Source organism: Perognathus longimembris, chromosome 10 (assembly GCF_023159225.1).
Source record: "Perognathus longimembris pacificus isolate PPM17 chromosome 10, ASM2315922v1, whole genome shotgun sequence".
In the NCBI taxonomy this organism is placed as follows: domain Eukaryota; kingdom Metazoa; phylum Chordata; class Mammalia; order Rodentia; family Heteromyidae; genus Perognathus; species Perognathus longimembris.
The window spans coordinates 10,198,280-10,217,725 of NC_063170.1; the positions used below are offsets into that span (position 1 = coordinate 10,198,280).

General features: G+C 48.7%; 1 protein-coding gene across 1 annotated transcript in view; it reads right to left on the reverse strand.

Annotated features, from left to right (window-relative positions):
* Nucleotides 1-19,446, reverse strand: part of Zfhx3 (zinc finger homeobox 3) — a 188,271-nt gene that overhangs the window by 118,020 nt on the left and 50,805 nt on the right. Inside the window, 1 exon segment of the mRNA XM_048355204.1 lies at nt 16,911-17,407. Coding sequence (XP_048211161.1) covers nt 16,911-17,407 — 497 coding nt within the window.

Genomic DNA, 19,446 nt, shown 5'->3' on the forward strand with positions numbered 1-19,446 from the left:
ATCCATAACTTGAGAAGACTGACTTCCAAGGTACAAATAGGAAAGAGGAGGGATGCAGACACACACACACACACACACACACACACACACACACACATACACACACACATAAATTAATGGCATACAGCAAGGTTGCCACGGGAACCGCTTTGCATACTGAACTGCAGGTGCTCCCCTGGGAAAATGGAGAAAGGCATGGCGGAGCCACAGGCCAGGACACAACTGTAAACACTCAAGAAAGGCTCCCTCGGCCACGTGAAGTCACCCGTGTCACCAGAGCTATGGCTTTCACTTACACAGTGCCAGCCAACACATCCCTGTGCCCCGGGGCTGGGCCCTCCACGCCACGGCTCACAGACCAACCCTGGAAAGGACACCAAGGCCAAACACACTCTGTCTGAAATGCCATCTTTCTTCTTTTTCCAGTCTTGGCCTCCTACATTGTGCACGTCTGGATTATACCTGTGGTGATTTTTTTTTCCATTTTCTTGTTTTGCTTTCTGAAATGAATAGGCAATTGCTGAAGTTAGTAAGGAATTGGGGGGGGGGGAGGCGCGAGGACTGCAGTCGCTCCTGTGTGCATGCAGGACACACTCCTTATCAACCTCTGTGCCTAAATTCTCCCTTGCAGCCAACTCTGGCCACATGAAGGAGCAATGGCTATGTTGACACTTGCCAGGAAGTCCTGTTTAATAGAACACGGACATCCCACGGCATGCGGGAACACATGATAACATTATGGCAGAAACTTAACCTGTCACAGCAGGTGTGGCAGGCACTTCTCAGAGGAAGGGCTGAACAGTAGTAGCAAAACTAAAGCTGGGCTTGGAGGGCTGTCTACACGCCGCCACTTCCTTCACTATGGTGCGCTTGCTCCATCACTCGGGAGAAGATGTAAAGGGATCACTTCTTTAAAAGCCCCGCAATGAAACCTTCCACAGGCTGGCTCATGTTAAATGGCTTTACCCATTGTCATCTCACTAAATATTGGTTACGTTTTTATGGAGGAAAATTCCTTCTCTGATCCACACCAAAAGCACAGAACAAAACCACTGGCCTTCCTTTCCTCCAAACCAACAGTGTACCAAGTTCAAAGCTAATGAAAACCAACTTATAAAATAACACGTCAAGCACCGGGTGCTGGTGGCCCATACTTGCAATATTAGCTACTCAGGAGACTGAGACCTGAGGACCACGGTTTGAAGCCAGCCCAGGCAGGAAAATCCATGAGATTCTTACCTCCAATTAACCACCTAAAAACTGGTAGTGGCACTGTGGCTCAAAGTGGTAGAGTGCTAGCTAGCCTTGAGCAAAAGAGCTCAGGGACAGCACCCAGGCCCTGAGTTGAAGCCCTATGACCCACAAAAAATAAAAATAAAGAATGCATAAGTCACTGGAAAGCCAAATGCAAGAGAGTGAAGTTCTTCAAGGTTGTACACTGCTGTGTGTCTATAGGCACATCACATGTTATCCCATTTGGGGTGCTCAGGAGTCTATCGGGCAGGTAGTCCTATTAGCCCATGTTATTGAAGGATGAATGGAGAAGGATTAAGACACCTAAGTCCCAGAGAGTCTGACACCAGGGAATTTCTGCCCTTTAAATGCTCAATTGTTGCCTAGGTTTCCCAGGAGAAGTTTGGGCATCCTATACCCTGCATCCTGTTCCCCCTCCCCCACCCACACCCCCACCCACACCCCACCCCACCAAGGACTTGGCATCTAGCAGCAACCCAAATCATTCTGAGTGGCCAGGACATTCCTACTGCCATCTATTTATGAAGTAGCAAAAAATACAGCAGAATTTCCTGGCAAGCTTTGGCACGCCCACCTTTCCCTTATGTGAGCAAAATTAGACACAAGTGGGAATTTAGGTTGGAAACTCATGTATGCAAGAGACTGCTAGCCTTTCTTGGCCCCTCTCACAGTCTTTGGAAAACTCTTTAATTGGTCATGTCTCCACCTTCTGTGAGAGGAGACCCTTGTTGGCAAACAGGCTAGCCCATCAGATTCCTATCTTCAGAGACAGGACAACCGCCTAGTTATACAAGTACCTCTGCCATAAAGTTGGGGAGGAGAAGGATGGGAGGAGGAGGAACTCACGTCAAACACAAAGCTTCCACTTTGGGGGATGGGGGTCAGGGAGAATACTTAACCATTAGGTCTTGGTATTTTACGAGGAGCCTGTATTACACACATTCTAAATCACAATGGTGGATTGAAAAGGAGAACTAACGCTAAAGAGATGCCTGTAGCAGTTCAAGAGAACCGTAGTCCATACAGAATGTCCGGTGGATACACTCCATCATGTGCTTTGGACAAGTGCTCAGGCAAGGGTTCCAGCGAAGGGGAGAAACGGGGGCACCTTCTGCTGGTGCACGTGCACCATTCAGAAACGATCTACTGGGCTGGTGCTCCACAGTGTGCTTCGGCACTGGGAATGCAGCAGTTCACTGGGCAACCATGGTCTCTGCCATCTTTGGAGAGCAAAAAATAAACAGAACTAAGCACTACCCGTGGTGTGGCGGTACAACTACTTGAGAGTCAGTGGTCCTCGTGGAGGACATTTGGGTTGAATGTCAAGTCAGGAAAGTGCATTCTAGACAGCGGAACAGCAGACACCACAGTCCTGGGGCAGGTCTGAGTGCACATGCTGAATCAACACTAAGGAAAGGGAATGGAGTAGGCAAAGGAGAGGGTTTTGTAAAAATAAGGTGAGCATGGTGGGAAGAGTTCAAGTTATAAAGTTTGGTCATTGTCGGTGGGACAGAAAGCCACACTGATGTTTCCCAAGGGTGTGACAAGACCCAATGTTCCTCTCCCTAAAGCCACTTACAGAGAATGAATCTAAGGGGGGAACGTAAAAGCAGGGAGAGAGTTAAGGACATGAGGGGTGACAGGGCTTGACTGAGAAGGCGGTAGAAACACAGTCCAGAGTAGACAACACAACAGGCCTGTACATTGACTCCAGGGGTATGAATGAGACACACAGATCATTCCCAGGCTTGGGGTTCTAGCAAACAGTTAGATTGGAGCTGGAGTAGAAGTGTCCAGCAGGGGGGAGGAAGAGAGGCATGGGGACTGGAGACAAAGGACAGGAGAGTCACTGGCAGAGGAGGACCTGAACCAAGCCTAATGTTTGCCTCAAGAGGCCAGTGGAGAGACGGGGTCAAACCTGCTGAAGGTCACCTGGGATAGCAGCACAGATGATGAATGTGTGGGTACAGAAGCCGGTGGGGACCTGTCACCTGGGTAGTGAAATGTGTCACTTCTGGATTCAGTGACTGGGTCCACTTCTAAGGGTCAGCGTGGCTTTGACCTCCTGCTGGCCCCCCTTCCCCAGGGTCCGCTGACTGCAGCCTGTGTGAGCTCCACATGACGGTACCCCAGCTTGCACGGGCCACCTGCAGCTACTTTCCTTGCTAACTTGCTTCCCGGAAGGGCAAGGAAGCATGGGAAAATCAGAAGCACCCATGGGCGCCTGTGAGATCGCACACATAGCCAGTGCGGAGGGCAGCCCATGGGCTTACAAGCCAACCTAGGGGTGAAGCCTGCTGCCAGGGGCGAGGCAGACACCAGCCTGGCACGGAGAGGTGTGACCTGTATTCAGGGCTAGGGGAACAGCACAGGAGAGAACTTTCTGGAGAAGCAGGGAGAGGCTCCCGGCAACAGATTCTTCCTTAAAGTCTGAACAGAAAGACATTTTTCCAACAGGGCTCCAGGCCTGTCTCAGCAACACAAGATGCATGCCACCGAATCACAAAGAAACAAGCACTTAAAATGGCATCTGTTGGTTTAATTAGCTGTGTAATTAGTCTCCGCTCAGCGGACTTGGGCTTTGTTGCTGTGGCTGAAACTTTCCCAGGTGAGATTTAATTCCAAATGCCAGGCTCCCAGGGAATAAAGGCACAGGGAAAAAAAAAAAAGTGTCCAATTCTGGCTGGTGGAACAAGGGAGAAGAGAGAAGTTTCTAGAGAACTTTCGCAGTCTTGGAGGAGCTGGAAGATCAAAGAGGAAGTATCGGGCTGGGAATATGGCCTAGTGGCAAGAGCGCTTGCCTCCTACACATGAAGCTCTTGGTTCGATTCCCCAGCACCACATATATGGAAAACGGCCAGAAGGGGCGCTGTGGCTCAGGTGGCAGAGTGCTAGCCTTGAGCGGGAAGAAGCCGGGGACAGTGCTCAGGCCCTGAGTCCAAGGCCCAGGACTGGCCATAAAAAAACAACAACAACAAAAAAAAACCACAAGGGCTGGGGATATGGCCTAGTGGCAAGAGTGCTTGCCTTGTATACATGAGGCCCTGGGTTCGATTCCCCAGCACCACACATACACAAACTGGTCAGGAGTGGCGCTGTGGCTCATGTGACAGAGTGCTAGCCTTGAGCAAAAAGAAGCCAGGGACAGTGCTCAGGCCCTGAGTTCAAGGCCCAGGACTGACCAAAAAAAAAAAAAAAAAAAAGAGGAAGTATCATCAACAGGAAGGACTCAGCAGCTCAGAGCCTCAAATGACACAGCAAGATAACGGAGGGGAGAGAGGCACAAGGTCTGGATTCCAAGAAGGACGCAATGAGACTGGCCAGAGGTCAGGATTCTGCTCCCTGGAGAAGTTTCCCTATACTACAGCAGACAGCTGCAGCCATCGCTAATGAGAACCAAGTCTGGGCAAAAATATAATAATAATAATAATAATAATAATAAAGCAGGTCAGAGCAGAATATAAGCTCCAGTAAAGAGTGTGTGTGTATGCAAGAGAACACACACACACACACACACACACACACACACACACACACACACACACGCCTATCTAGCTTACTCCCGCCCACAGCGCTTCCTCAACCACAGCTGGCTTTGGGGTCACACTCTCTGAGTCATGTCTAGGACAGAGAGGAAATCGCAACGTGGGACCAACGCCACTTGGCGTGACTGGCTGGAAGAGCCAAGGAACACTGCCGGAGCTCCCTCCCCCCCACCCCCGGCTCAACAATCATTCATATTTTAGAACATAGGGGACGGCAATGGCGGTGGCGGGGACGTCACAGCAGATACAGGAAAGGTGACAGACACTAAAGGCCACCCTGGGAGAAGGGAATCTCAGCTGCTGCTGAATCTTTGTGGGAACCCCATACACACAAAGCATCCTCAAGAACTATGGAGAAATCAAGATCCTCTGCTCAGAGAACCTTCGAAGGCTCAAGACAGTGAGGAGGTCATCAAGGGTTCAAAAGAGCTCGATCACAATCACCAGGGCATGTTCTAAAGCTGGATATAGCCTTTCTCCTTGGAGAGTCCCTACCTTAGGCACAGTCGGAGCTGTGTGGCATCCACACAGACTCCCCCCGGGCCAAGCTGCTCAGAAGGGAGCAAACACCCAGCCCTGGTACCACCACCATTCCCAAAGGCACAACTACCTAGAGCCCAAGGCAAGGGGAACTGAGTAAAACCCCGGTGTGCGTACACGCCCAGCCAGGAGAACCTGGGCATCATTCATGAAGAGTTCCCCACACAGGTTTTCAGTATCAGGCTACTAATTCATGGGCCCAGGCTGTGCAAATCCGCCTCCAGGGCTTGGCACAGAGCCAGCTCTTAGTGAGCATCCCAGATCTGGGGAGAAATGCCCCTTCCTGTTGGTTTGTCTCCCGGTGGCTCCACTGGGGAACAGTCAAGAAAAGCCTGGGGTCTCCCCCATGGGTATGGATGGAACGTTCGGATCTCTGGTAGCAGGAGGAGGGCAGATCCGAGCACCTCCCACCATGCACCAGGGCTCCCTGCGCCCCACCTCCCCTCACTCTGAGGGACAGAAAGACCTAGCTCCCCAGAGGAATCCGTGTCCCAGAGAAGCGCGAAGATCAGAGCAGAGATGTTTTACAAAGGCCACAACTAGACCCCAAGGAGAAAGGAGAGGGAACCAACAGGTATAATAAAAGGGATCAACCAGGCCCAGTGGCACACTGTTATAATCCCAGAACTGAGAGGCTGAGACAAGGGGATCTCAAGTTGAAGCCAGCATGGGCTACACAGCCAGACTTATCTCCAAAAAAAAGAAAAGGAAAAAAAGAAAGAAAAGAAAAAATCAATTGTAAAAACTGCCGTCCTGTGATGAGCAGCTCCTTCTGTAATTCCGATACACAGGCAGCCCCAACAAGGAAAATGTTGGTACAACCGTTGACCTATGAAACCAAATATGCTTTGGAGGCCCTGTCCTGGGAACCTGCCCTGCTCATTAACAGTTACAAATCAAACACCACTCGTAGATAAACATTTCTACCCTTCTAATGAGTTTGCCTTCCTCCCGCTTAGACATGAGCCCTAGGAGATGCCCCAATCACTCCTGAGGAGCAGTCTCAGCTCAAAATGAGTCTGCCCTGCCTGCTAGCCACCTGGGCCCGGGCCCCAACATGGACAGCAAGAACCCAGCCCAATGACAGTGACTTCGTGCATCTAACTACCAACTACGGGACCACGGGCATGACTGTGTGCCCACTGTGCCCAGACAAAGCGACCAGGCTGTGTGATGGAAGTGCCAGCTGTCGGCAGACCAAACCAGGCCTCCTGACCTGGACATGCATTGCAAATAAGAGGAAACAGTGGGGAAGTGGAGCTAGGAGACAATCTATACTTTCAGTATAGGGAAAATTGAATTATTGAATATAGGAAACGTCAAAAATCTGATGGGACAGTTTCTCCATAAATAATGAAAATTGGAGATCAACATGAGAGGTACTTGTAATGTCCGTTTGTTGGGGATCTCCTAGGGTTCCCAACATCTTCCTTCAGGCTCCTGCAGAGCCAGCGGGCAGGTGGCCATGAAGGAATTGCCTCACCATCCACAAGTAAATTTGCCCCATGAAATACAGAAGGCTGAGTTAAATGTGAACATCAGGTGAATATGTATAAACCTAGAGTAGTGGGATAGACTTATGCTACCTCTGGTTTTCTGAAATTTCTAATGAACTGAGAGCTCCAGTTTTTTGCTTGCTGTATTTGACAAACTTACCCTGAGGCAGCTTCATTCAAAGGTCACTGCCCTTGCTTTGTGGATTTGAATAACTTCCAGTATTTTTTAAGGGGGGGGTGGGGGGAGACACAGGTTCTTACTATGTAACTCAGGTTTGCCTTGAACTCACAAGATGGCATGTGCTACCTACCACCCAGCTCGATCATTACCCATCTCTGTGACAGAGTTTCTGTCCTTAAAATTTTTAATCTTCACCTGATATCCTAGTTACTGCCCCTCTCCTCCTCCCAAAAAAGCCAGAAATCTAATTTTATTAAAGTATAAAATTACTACTACCAAAATGGTTTTCAAAAGAACAGCCTTTCCCAACATACACTTAAACAATATTTATAGTTGTGAGTTCTGTTTAAAACAGAATCAAGAATATGGTGCAGATGAATTATGTAATTATTTTTTTTAACAAAACTCTCGCCTTTTCCTGACAATGTTTCTGACAATGCCTGATTGTTCCCTTACAATTTCCCTTTCAAAACAGAAAAGAAAACCAGAAACACCTGTTGGAACTCTACATATTCAAATGTGCCCTTTTGAGCCCAAGTTGAAAGGATTCAAAATTGAGCTCTCGCCCAGGTCTCAGACACCTGCCCCGCGGGCTTTTCCTGCCTGCCTGGCTGCTCCTAGAACAACTTCAGGACAGGCTGTTATTCTGGAGTGCAGAGCCAGGGAGCTCCTGGCAAAGTTCTCCTGCAAAGTTCTCCTGCGGGAGAACTACAGACCTCCCCACTTCAGGAGGCAGATGGCACTGGCACAAACAATCCCTGGGGAGGGAAGGGGCAGGTAAGCTGGAGGGCTAAGACTCTTCTCTCACAAGAACACCTAGGGCATTTGAGCTGGTGGGTCTGGAGGGCTTTCAGGCATTGTGACAAAGTGGTAATTAATGGAGTTCCTGAAACTAGACTCCCTGGCTCTTCAGCTCACAGCAGGCACTATGGTACAGCTTTGGAGTCCAAAAGGAAACTTGCAAGCAATACAGGGAAGACAACGAATGCAGAAATGTGCCAACACAGTCATGATAGCCATGCGCAAGCTGGGGATTGGAGACTCACATCTGCAACCCGAGCTACTGAGGAAGCTGGGAACAGGATCATGTTGGTTCAGAAGCCAGTCTGCAAGACCCTTTCTCAGCTCACAGCTGGGCTCAGTGATATGCCTAGCTCCTCAAGCTAGGGGGCAGGCTCTGACTGGGAGGGGCAGGGTTCTTTCCATCTGCACGGAACAAAGTTGGACTCAGTGGCAGACAATTGTGATTCCAGCAATCATAGGGACCAAAAGTAGGTAGACAGAAGCTGAGGTACATGCCTGGCCAGGAGGCAAGACTCCATCTTAAAAATAAGCAGCAAAAAGCCAGGTGCAGTGGCTCACGCCTGTAATCCTAATTACTCAGAAGGCTGAGATGGGAGGATTGTGGTTCAAAACCAGTTCAAGCAGAAAAGTCCCCATTAGACTCCTATCTCCAATGAACCACTCAAAAATCACAAGTGGAGCTGTGGGTCAAAGTGGTAGAGTGCTAGCCTAGAGCGAAACAGCATATGGACAGTGCCTAGACCCCTAAGTTCAAGCCCTACAACCACCATCAACAAAAACAACAAAAGAGGCAGCAAAAAACAGGGCTGGAGGAGTGGTTCAGCAGGTAAGTGCATGCTTAACCAACTTATAGTTGAAAAGTAGTATGAGAGAAAGAATGAAAGAAAGAAAGAGAGAGGAAGGAAGGAAGGAAGGAAGGAAGGAAGGAAGGAAGGAAGGAAGGAAGGAAGGAAGGAAGGAAGGAAGGAAATTTCTAGAGCTTTGGGGATTTGTTTCTCCTCTTCTATCAGTAAAAGAAACAAACCAGGAAAGCAAATGGGCAAAGGCTACAAACAAGAAAGCCACTAAAAAATGTCAATGACCAGAAAACCAGCTAACACGTGATAAATGCTTGGCCAATCTCATAATTAAACACTCTCCTTGTAGCAATGTTTTCAATTTGAGAATTGAAAAAGGACTCTCACACTTTAAAAATTATTGGAAACGTACACCAGGCACCAATGGCTCACAACTGTAATCTTAGCTACTCAAGAAGGCTGAGAACCAGAAGACTGAAGTTCACAGCCAGTCATGGCAGAAAAGTCTATGAGACTTTAATTAACTCACTCCAAATTAATCAGTAAAAATGCTGGACTGGGGGTGTGGCTCAAGTGGTAAAGCACCAGTGGCAAGCAAGAAATCTGAGCAAGAAGACCTGAGTTCAAGCCCCAGAATCAGAACTAGAACAAAAATTACTGATAAAGTACTCAAAGGAATTTTAAAGAAGGGGCTAAGTATAATACTATGTAGAGACAGTATCACAACAATTTTGTAAAATGCCCATGACATATGCAAAAAAAAAAAAAGGAACAAGATGAAATAAAAGAAATAAAAATCAATTGTGGTATGCATGTTTGTAATCCAAGTACTCAGGAAGTATAAGCAAGATGATGACAATTTCAACACCAGCCTTAGCTACATAGTGAACTCACCTTAAGAAAAAAAAAAAAATGTAAGTAGAAAAACAAAGGAAAAAAGAACATGTCACTGTGTGGTATACTAGTCTCTTGTCCACCTGAATTTTTCAAATTTTTGACAATGAGCATACACTACTCATATTGCTTTTACTATCAAAGAAAAAAAAAAACCAAGCAATCCACATTTCATTATTGGCTTACACTTGGAGATAAACATAATACTAACCATGTTAAAAAGAAGATAGTAATATTTTTCTAGGGTCGGATCTGTTCTTTACTGCTCACACAAAGGACTGCAAGCAGGCAAAGGGAGAGAGTAAACATTCAGAATGAAAGACAAGTTACGAAGGTTCATGGTTGTAAAACTGGTTTTTCAACAAGCGGCATATTAAATGGCACTTTCAAATACAAGACATAGCTAATACAATTTCAATCCCATTGTGTGGCATCTAAAGCATGAAGCTGAAAGATTACATGAGTGCAGCCTTCTTTTTTGGGTGGGGGGGGTGGGAGGGAGAAGGTGATACTGGGATTTGAACTCAGGGACTTGAGCTTGCCAGGCAGGTGCTCTACTGCTGAGCCATGTGGTATTTATGCCGGGTATTTCTGAGATAGGGTCCAGCTTCTAACCCAAAAGTGTGCTTGGGCCTCTATCTGCCTGTTTTAGGCTTCCTGAAGTAGTTAGGGAAACAGTCACCACATCTACAAGATAGATTCCATGAAGGCGCACAATGAACTTTTCTGTCCAGGCTGTAGTCCTCCCAATTCAGTCTCCCACTGAGTTATTACAGGCATTGGATATAAGCACCCAGCTGGTGTCCTGACACAGAGGTGTGTGCACGGCCATAAGCTGATGGTGCTACACAATGTGCGAATCTAGAGCCATTAGCTGGACGCACACCTTAGTCCCAGACTTGGTACATGAGATTCTGACCAAGTATAGTTCCAAGAAATTTTAAAACATCAAGAGAAATTGCAAACACAAATCATTTTAAGTGCCCACCTGCGTTACGCACCTCAGCTGATATGGATGAGCTCTCTCTCCCATGAGTCCCTTGCTGCTATTTGTGTTTTAGCCATTGTGTGCCTGGCTGAGTGCTTGCCTGTCCTTACTTTTGTGACAACATGCCTTCCAAAGAGCAAATGATGCCTGCAAAGCCAGGCAAAGGGTAGCGTGCTTAACTGAAGTAATCAGGTGAAGGTCTGGCACTTGCTCAAAGGCCACATGTCAACAGTGGAAGCTGGGTGGCATGCTGGGAAAAATGAACCACACATGAGTAGGCCAGTCCTGAACGCTGTGTGCTAAGCATCTGCAGTGATTCCTCAAGGTCATTCTCCTCGGAACCAACCACCTTCATGTTCCTATAGCACTGATGAATTGGCCTAATCCTGACGGGAGGCTGGCCCCCAACAAGACCGGTCTTTCCACCTTCCCAGGATGGCTGGCAGCTGGTGGAACTGCCAGGCCCAGCCTGGCTCTCCAGTATGGCCCCTTGGGGCCTACGTGAGTCCCCCAGCCCAGGAGAGGAGCTCACATCCCCCTAGCCCCAGTCACCCACTAGAGGAAATGAACTTTAGACCCCTGGCATCTCGGCTCCGAAGAAGGAGGACAAGATGGCAAGATGTACTCAAAGTGGACCAAAATAGCTGGCTTTCCCTACCTTCTAAATCACCTTCAGGATAGCATTCCCCTGCTTCCATTCTTTTCTTGGGGAGGGGAGAGCTGGGGTGATCAAAGTCACCACTGTAGGAAGAGGAGAAGGAGGCAGAAACGTCTACATGATGAGAAAACAAGGTTTGAGGGAAATGCAAACCAGATGAAGCCTGCATCATCAGCGCTTCACACACCAGCCACCGCAGGGCAGAAAGGAGGGGAGGATTTATGGGCTTCACTATCAGGGCAAGACAAAGGCCATGGGTCACCACCAAGCCCAGGCCTCAGGAAGATCCCACCCCCAACACTCTTGAGTTTCCTACACCTTTTGATTTGTCCGTCCACCCTAAAACTTTGCAGTCCTGCTGTGGAGTGACTAGGGCTTGAAATCCGGGCATTTGTGCTTGTCAGGCAGACGCTCTTTCCTTACAGTCACAACCTCAGCCCTCTTTGCTCTGCTTATTTTTGAGATGAGGTGTCACTTGTCTACCAGGCCACTTCCCTTTTTTCTATTTGAGACAGGGTCATATGAACATGTTTGCCCTGGGCTGGCCTAGAACCATAAACTTCGCCATCTCAGCTTTCTGTGCAGCTAACAGGCATATTCCATAGACCCCCCCCAGCTACTAGTTAAGATGGGCCTAATGATATTCTTTTCCTGGACTAGCCTCCACCTGTGATCCTGCCAATCCCCACCTACTGAGTAACTAGCACTACATTGCTATTGCTGTTGTTAACTTATTTATTGATATAAAAGTGATGCGCAGAGGGGGTGCAGTTACATAAGTCCAATAAAGAGTACTTTTCTCTTTGGACAATGTCACCCTTTCCCCTTGCTCTCTCCCTCCTGGCCCCACCCACAAGTTGTATAGTTGCTGGCTTCAAATTCAATCTTAGTCTCTGGAGTAGCTAGAAGTACAGGCATGAGTCACCAGTACGTGGCTTTAGGATGACATTGTTTGCTTTTCAGAGTCTTACTACCTTATTTTTTTTTTTTTTTAATGCCTGGGGTGGCCTGAATCCAGCAATCCTTCTGCCTCTTGCCTCCCAAATCTATGGGATTACAGTTATGTGCCACCATGCTCAGATCCCAACAGAGATGATCCCAACTGAGAGTCTCTTATAGCCTCCTGCATCACAAAACACTCAGAGAAGGACAGGAACAGAAGTCTAGCCATGTGCAGAATTTGGCTGTGTATATGTAATGTTTTAATAAATCGATGCCTTTCTCTGCCTCTTACTTTAAGAACGAGTGGCTCAGACACAGGCTTTTCATTTACTGTTTGCCTCACCTACCCAAAGCAGATTGGTTAAATATGGCCCAGACATAGCTCTGTGGTAGACAACCCTCTTTGGTAAAATTTAAGATTGCCATGAAACCTGGGGTCTTGGCCCAATCAAAGGCCCCTCAGCTGGGAGTTGTTTTGAGTAATGGATTCTGGTGGGGTCTTAATCTATCAGCTAAAGTTGATGGATTTCCGTTCTAATGACTCAGGTGAAGGGGAAAAAAATCTACGTGGAAAGTAGATTCTGGGAACTGGCAGATGTACACAGATTTCCAACTGCCTTCTCTCCTCCTCCTTCTCCTCCTCATCCTCCTCCCCCAAGAAAAGATCAGGAATTAATCTCAGAGAGCTCCCCATTGATGCCACATAGCCAGATAGACAAGACAAATCCAGGAGTGCCCACACTCACCCTGTCCCATTGTCAGAGGAGCCGGGGGAAGAGGGTAGGAAGCAGGAACAGTGCAATCGCACCAGCCAGGGAACCCCAAATTTCTATGGACAGAGTACATGGGAAATGGGAAGGAGGGAAGAGGAGTGATGTTTACAGAGAAGCAGAAAGTTGGAGTCTTGGAGCTCGCGCTGATGAACTTGTTCCCTTTCCACAACACACTTCCATGCCAAGTGCAATGCCTCACTAAACTGCACACAGCATCCAGGGAGCCTCTGGTGACCATAAGGCCCTACAATGTCAAGTGCTCAGACATGGATGAGTGACCATAAAAGAGGAGACCACAGAGGCCACTGTTTAAGATGGGGTGGGGGAGACCAAGGAGTCCATTCAGAGGAAAGGAGAGCTTCATATCCAAGGCCTTGGTTCTCCACCTTCCCCTTCTCTAACAGCCTTCCAGGAAGTGGGGAGGAAGTGTACACTAGACATTAATCTGTTTTTAAACTGGCATCACATAACAATCCAAGCTAGACAATTCTAGACCAAAAGGAATATTGCCAGATTTCTACAGGCTACCTAACCCTCTCATGTTTGGATGGGAAGTCATGCCACAAGGCCGAGCAGTGTGGCACATGCCTGTCATCCCAGCAGCTCTGGAGGTATAAAGAGGGGGATAGTATCCAAGGTTATCCCAGAGGAAAAGTGTGACACCCTATCTGAAAAGGGACTCAAGTAGTTCAGCGCTTACCTAACAAGCACAAGGCCCCGAGTTCAATTCACAATACCGAAAAAAAATTTTCTTTAAATGCTGTCATCCTACCCTTTCAGAAAGCTCAGTTCTTATGCAACAGATGCACAGGAGGAATAATCCTTGTCCAAAATGCTCAGGACCCAGAAGTGGTTTGCATTTCAGACTTCTTTCTGAAGCTAGGATAGCCGTGGCTCCGTAGTGGGGGAGCAGCTAGGGATGGGACCAAGATCTACACATGAAATTCCCTGCCGCATCCACATCGGACACAATTTGATGCAATGCTTAGAGCACATGTACCAGGCGACAATGCAAGAAGTCCCATGTGGAATTTTCCACTTGTTGCACCATGCTGTGGCTCAGAAAGTTTCAGACTTGCGAGCAATCTGAGAGCCTGACTTTCCGATTAGGGAATGTCCGCCTGGACTAGCAACAAGGGCGGTGACCCTCTGCCCTGGTGAGAGGTCATATGACAAGCCAGAAAGCCACATCACTGCTTGGACCTCCTGAGACCTCGGCTCTGTCTCCTCTAATGCGAAGAGAAGGAGGGCAATAAAAGCCTCGGCTGAGAGGGGGCTGGCGGGAGGCACAGTGGAAGACAAACAATTCAGGGCCACTTCCGTGGGTGCAGCAGAAAGCAGCCTCAGGGGTTTCCTGGCCGGTCATGAAGAATCTGCCAGACAACAGGGACCTGGTAGGGTGGGAGGCAGGCAGCGAGGGAGGAATCCAGTGGCCTCCCTGGGTCAGCTGCATCTAGAGCAGTTTCTCTAGCAGACAGTAAAGAACTCGATTACATCCAGTTAACTGTGCTCTAAACTGATTATGCATGTGCCGGGCTAATGGATTACATTAGCAAGAGGAAAAATAACATGCAATCAATCTCCATTTACTGCAGGCCACACCAGGGCCTTGAGAAAAAGTGACTCAAACCACCTCCAAACCCCACCCCAAATGCATGGACTGATGGAAGCCAGCGAGAGGGAGCCCCCACGGAGCTGAGAGAAGTTTATCTTAGTCACACTGAGGAACAAAAGGGCTCAGGGCCAGGGCCAGAATGATCATCCTGCCTGTGTCATCCACAGTGGGTGACAGAGCTCCCGCCCCCCAGAAGAGCCTCAGCAAGCAGAAGAACATTCATTACCCAAGAGCTAATGAGACCAGACTAATGACCTTTGGCTCCTGATGCAGGAATTCTACACTGAAACTCGGGGACTGCTCACCCCCAGGGAGGCCTCCGACAGAAGCATTATTAGGGCACCTCTCCACTGGAGGCTGGTTCCCACATTTTACTTCGCATCTCACCACTTAAGCGCCCTCAACCTAATGCTGCATTGTTTTGAGCAAGAGTCACCAATATAAAAGAATAAATAGGCCTAGGAGTATAAGCACCCTGGTATAAGGGAGAAGCAGAGAAACATAGAAACTATTTCTTTCGCCCACGCCCACCCCCACCCCTCGGAAATCACTTCCCCCTGACACCCTAGGTATAACCCGTCTGTGTGGGTGAGGGACCAAAGGGCATGTTCTCAGTGAATTGTCGGGTTTCTAGGACTTTCAAAAGCCAAGCCAGGTGCCTGCAGACTCTTACTCAAGGCTCCGGCCACAGGGAAATGAAGCACGGAGAGTTTGTCACCGCTGTACACATTTTATCATTTAAAAGGGCCATTTTTTTCCCTTGGATGGAAGAGGCTAGCTTTGCACCACCTCCTCTAAATGACCCTTCATCAAAGCCGCACACAGCCCTCGATGGCCACCACCAATCCTTGGGACGATTTATTATCTAGGTCCCATTTTCCCCCCCACTAGTTTTGCCATCAGGTTTTCTTGGCCATATTGGCACCATCCTATATAGGGCCAGGGTAACAGCAGCACAAAACCAAGCTAGTCCAGTGAGTGTGTCACATACTTGCTGTCCACACTTTCTCCGCTACACCATGGCTGGAGTCAGAAGTCCCTTCTAGAACATTCTATCCCTACTACCTCACACTTGCTTGCTCCTTCTTTCCCCAAAATGGTTTTGTTTCCATGGTACATAGCCCCACATCCCCCCAACACACACAAACACACCACAGCTACCCTGACAATGACCAGCCATAAAATGAATTACAGTCATCAACCCAGCAGGGACTGATATGGGCAAAGGACCAGGATCCTTCCTTAAGAAGAGTCCCCCTCTAAATCCGTGATGGATAGACAGGGGGTGACACGAGCTGGGCAGAAGCCCAACACTAGCTGGCCTAAAGCTGTGGGAAACGGTGGAAAGGAAAGAGGAGAGACTGATGATAAAAGTGAAGAGAAGGGAGAGAGAGCAGCATGAGAGAATGGAAGGTATGTGGAATGAGGCGGGGGAAGATTTATGGCGATTCCTACCTGATTGTTCATACTAAAGCCATTATGGGATGATTAGAGAAAAAGGTGAGGCTTTAAGTCCAGTGAAAATCGATAGAAACGTCTGGAGCAATCCTGCCAGGCAAGTGAAAGGACTATTTACAGTATCCGGAGCCCCTCCTCCTCGGTTACTGTCTGTTACAGAGTTGTTGGGGGTGGGGATAGAAAGGAGTAGAAAAGGGAGAAGGGAAAAGGACAGATGAAGGGAGAAGGGACAGATGAGAGAAGCCTAGCAAGAGATAAAAGATGAGTACAAGAAAGGCAACATCAACACAGGCACAAAGGACATTAAAGAACCCTGTTTTCCCTTGAGTGTTTGCCAGCTTCCAAGCAGCATATCATTTATTCACTGTGTTGATCACTCATCTTGTTCTCCAAAAAAAATGGAAGCTCTATGTAGGCAGGAACTCTTTCTTTTTCTTTTTCTTTTTTTGGCGGGGGGGTCGTCATCTATTTTGTGCACTAATGTAGGCATGTGCCCAAAACACTGGTGTGTATAAGGTGCTCAATGTGTACCTGCTGGCTAGCTTGCTGAATGAATGAACGAATACATAAATGAACGGACCACTGGGCAGAAGTAGAGGTAGGGGATAGGAGGAGACCCAGGGAGGGAAAAAGGGGGCATAAGGAATGAAGACTGAAAAAAGAGGAAGGCTAAAGAGAGAATCTCAGAGGCTGATGGTTGAGCGAGGAGATGGTCGGCCACACAAACGGTCACATGGGAAAGGGAACAATGGGGCTGCTGTAATTAAACCTGTCCCCCAACTGCGCCCCGGAAGACACACCATCAAGCTACCAAGCCCGTGACTGAAACCATCCTCACAGCTCTGCTTCTTCGGAAGTGTATGCCTACGGCCCTGTCAGCGCCATGTTGCCACAGAGCAGACGGCTGGTCCACAGCCCGCTCCCCAAACCCCCCATGCAGCTTCAACGTGTGGTCCCCCTCTTACCTTGTACAACTTCAGGCTGGCCTCATGCCTGGAGTTGACCGTGTGCAGCCGCAGCTTCTCCAAGCTGTTGGTGTAGTAGTCGCAGGCATTGCACTTGAGGTGCACAGGGTTGCCGATGGCCACACACTTGAGTCTCCACTCGTTGGCCTTGCCGCCCTCTTTGATGTGGGCGACCAGCTGGTACTTCTGCACGTGCTTGTCCGTCTTGCAGTGCAGCTGGAAGTTGGCCTTGAGCTGGGTGTTGTAGCGGCAGAGCTTGCACTGGTAGGAGTCCCCCATCACAGCCTTCCACTCGTCCTCGGAAAGGCTGCGCTCCACGTTCATGTGCAGCCCCAGCATGTCCAAGTTGTCCGTCGTGAACTTGTTGCAGACGGCACACTGGAAAAGCTTCAGCGAAGGGTCGTTGGTCTGAATGAAACTCTCGCCCAGGTTCATCAGCTCCTCCGACACCAGCTGCCCGCCCCCGAGCCGCATGTCGAGGGGGATCTCACCGCCCACTACGGGAAGGACAGGGGAAGAGAATCAGAGAGCAAGCTCACAGCCTGGGCCAGACACCACCCAGCCCACCCCCACCCTCCACTGGGGGCCAAGGAGAACAAGGTCACGTTGCAAGTGTCGCAAGGTGATTATGGCTGGAAAACAAAGTCCGCCTGGTGTGTTTGGATCTTTCCTATGCACATCCTGAGGTTTGCAGAAGGCTTTATGTTTCCCATCCTCAAGCAAAAATCACCTAGAAAAAACTAGGGACCTCTCTCCCTCTCCCTTGTGTGTGTGTGTGTGTGTGTGTGTGTGTGTGTGTGTACATATATACACACCCACACTAAGCCTGAACTCGGGCCTCATGCTTGCTAAATAATCTTAAACCACGTTAGCCATGTTCCTATTGTTTTTTGCTTTAGCTAGGTTTTGGATGAGGTCTGACACTTTTTGCCCAGAGCTGGCCTCAGACCACAGCTCTCCTACCTATGGCTGGCTCCTCCTCATAACTTAAGACTCGTACACCACCAGAGCTGGCTTGTTGGCCGCGAGGAAGTTGTGCTAACTTGTTGCTCAGGCTTGCCCTGGGAACCACAACCCTTCCAATCTCTTATCTATGGAGTAACTGTGGTTACAAATATGGGCTACTATACCTGGGTCACACCAGAACCTCTTTTTTTATTGTTATTATAAAGGTAATGTACAGAGGGGTTACAGTTAGGTAGGTCAGATAGAGCATATTTCTTTTTGAACAATGTCACCTCTTCCCTCATTTTCTCCCTACAACCTCTAGAATGATCTGAAAACAGCCCCCTCTCTCCAGATACACGAAAAGTTATGTCAGTATCACTCATTGGCTATAATAGACTCTCAAACCACACACCCACACCCACACACACACACACACACACACACACACACAGAGCGCCCCCCTCCCCCCATCACAATTAGAAATGACTAGAGATTGAATCTAGGACCAAAAAAAAAAAAAACCTTTATGAAGAATTGAATTGAGTCTGGAGTTCACTTTGCCCAGCGCTGAGTAACAGAATGTTCTGCCATGGTGGCAATGTTCCACACGCCCCATGCTCACGCCGGCAGTCACCAGCCACACCTAGGTAAGGAACACATGCAGTGTGGCTGGTGCAACTGAGGAAATGGCCTTTTCCGTTTGTTTGTCGTGGGGCTTGAACTCAGGGCTTAGATGCTGTCCCTGAACTCTTTTGCTCGAGGCTAGTGCTCTACCACTTTGAGCCCCAGCGCCACTTCCAGACTTCTGATGGTGAACTAGAGAGTCTCATGGACATTCCTGCCTGAGCTGGCTTTGAACCATGATCTGCAGATCTCAGCATCCTGAGTAGCTGGGATTGCAGGCAAGAGCCACTAGCACCTAGCTAGGAGCTGGATTTTTTAATTGCTATTTATTTAATTTTAGATAGCCATAAGGGGCTAGTGGCTACTGTGCCGGATAACAACTCAAAAACAAGGATTTCAGGAATGTTCTCTCTCTATCCCTCTATCTCTATTACCCCCCCCCCCCCCGTCAAACACCCTACCTGTCAAGGCTCCTGCCCCATCTCAAACTCCCTACCAGGACACCCTCTGCAGTGTGTGCAATTTAGTTATTCATAGGTCAGATCACATTCTGTCAGTCACAGCGAACCACGCAGAGTGCCAAATCATAGCCAGCATTGGACAACTGCTGTGTGGCAGAGGTCCAGTCTTATCCAGGCTGCCCCTCGACGAGTGCCCAGCCCACTGCAGAGATGCACACATGTCTGCCACCACGGCCAAAGGTCAGCAAGAGCCCCAATGGTACATGCAGAGGAAGCACACCAGGAGACTTGAGGGCAGCTCACAGTCCCTTACCAGGGCCTGAGAAGACCTCCTCCTCTCCTCGTCCTACACCAATCAGGGATGGACTCACCTTACCTGGCAGTAAGCCAAGCACAGTAAGCTCTTATAGCCCATCAGAAAATCCTGGAATGAGCAGCCTCCCCTCCATTACTACAAACACCCAGCCACAGAAAGCTGAGCATTGGCCTCTGTTTTTTCTGAG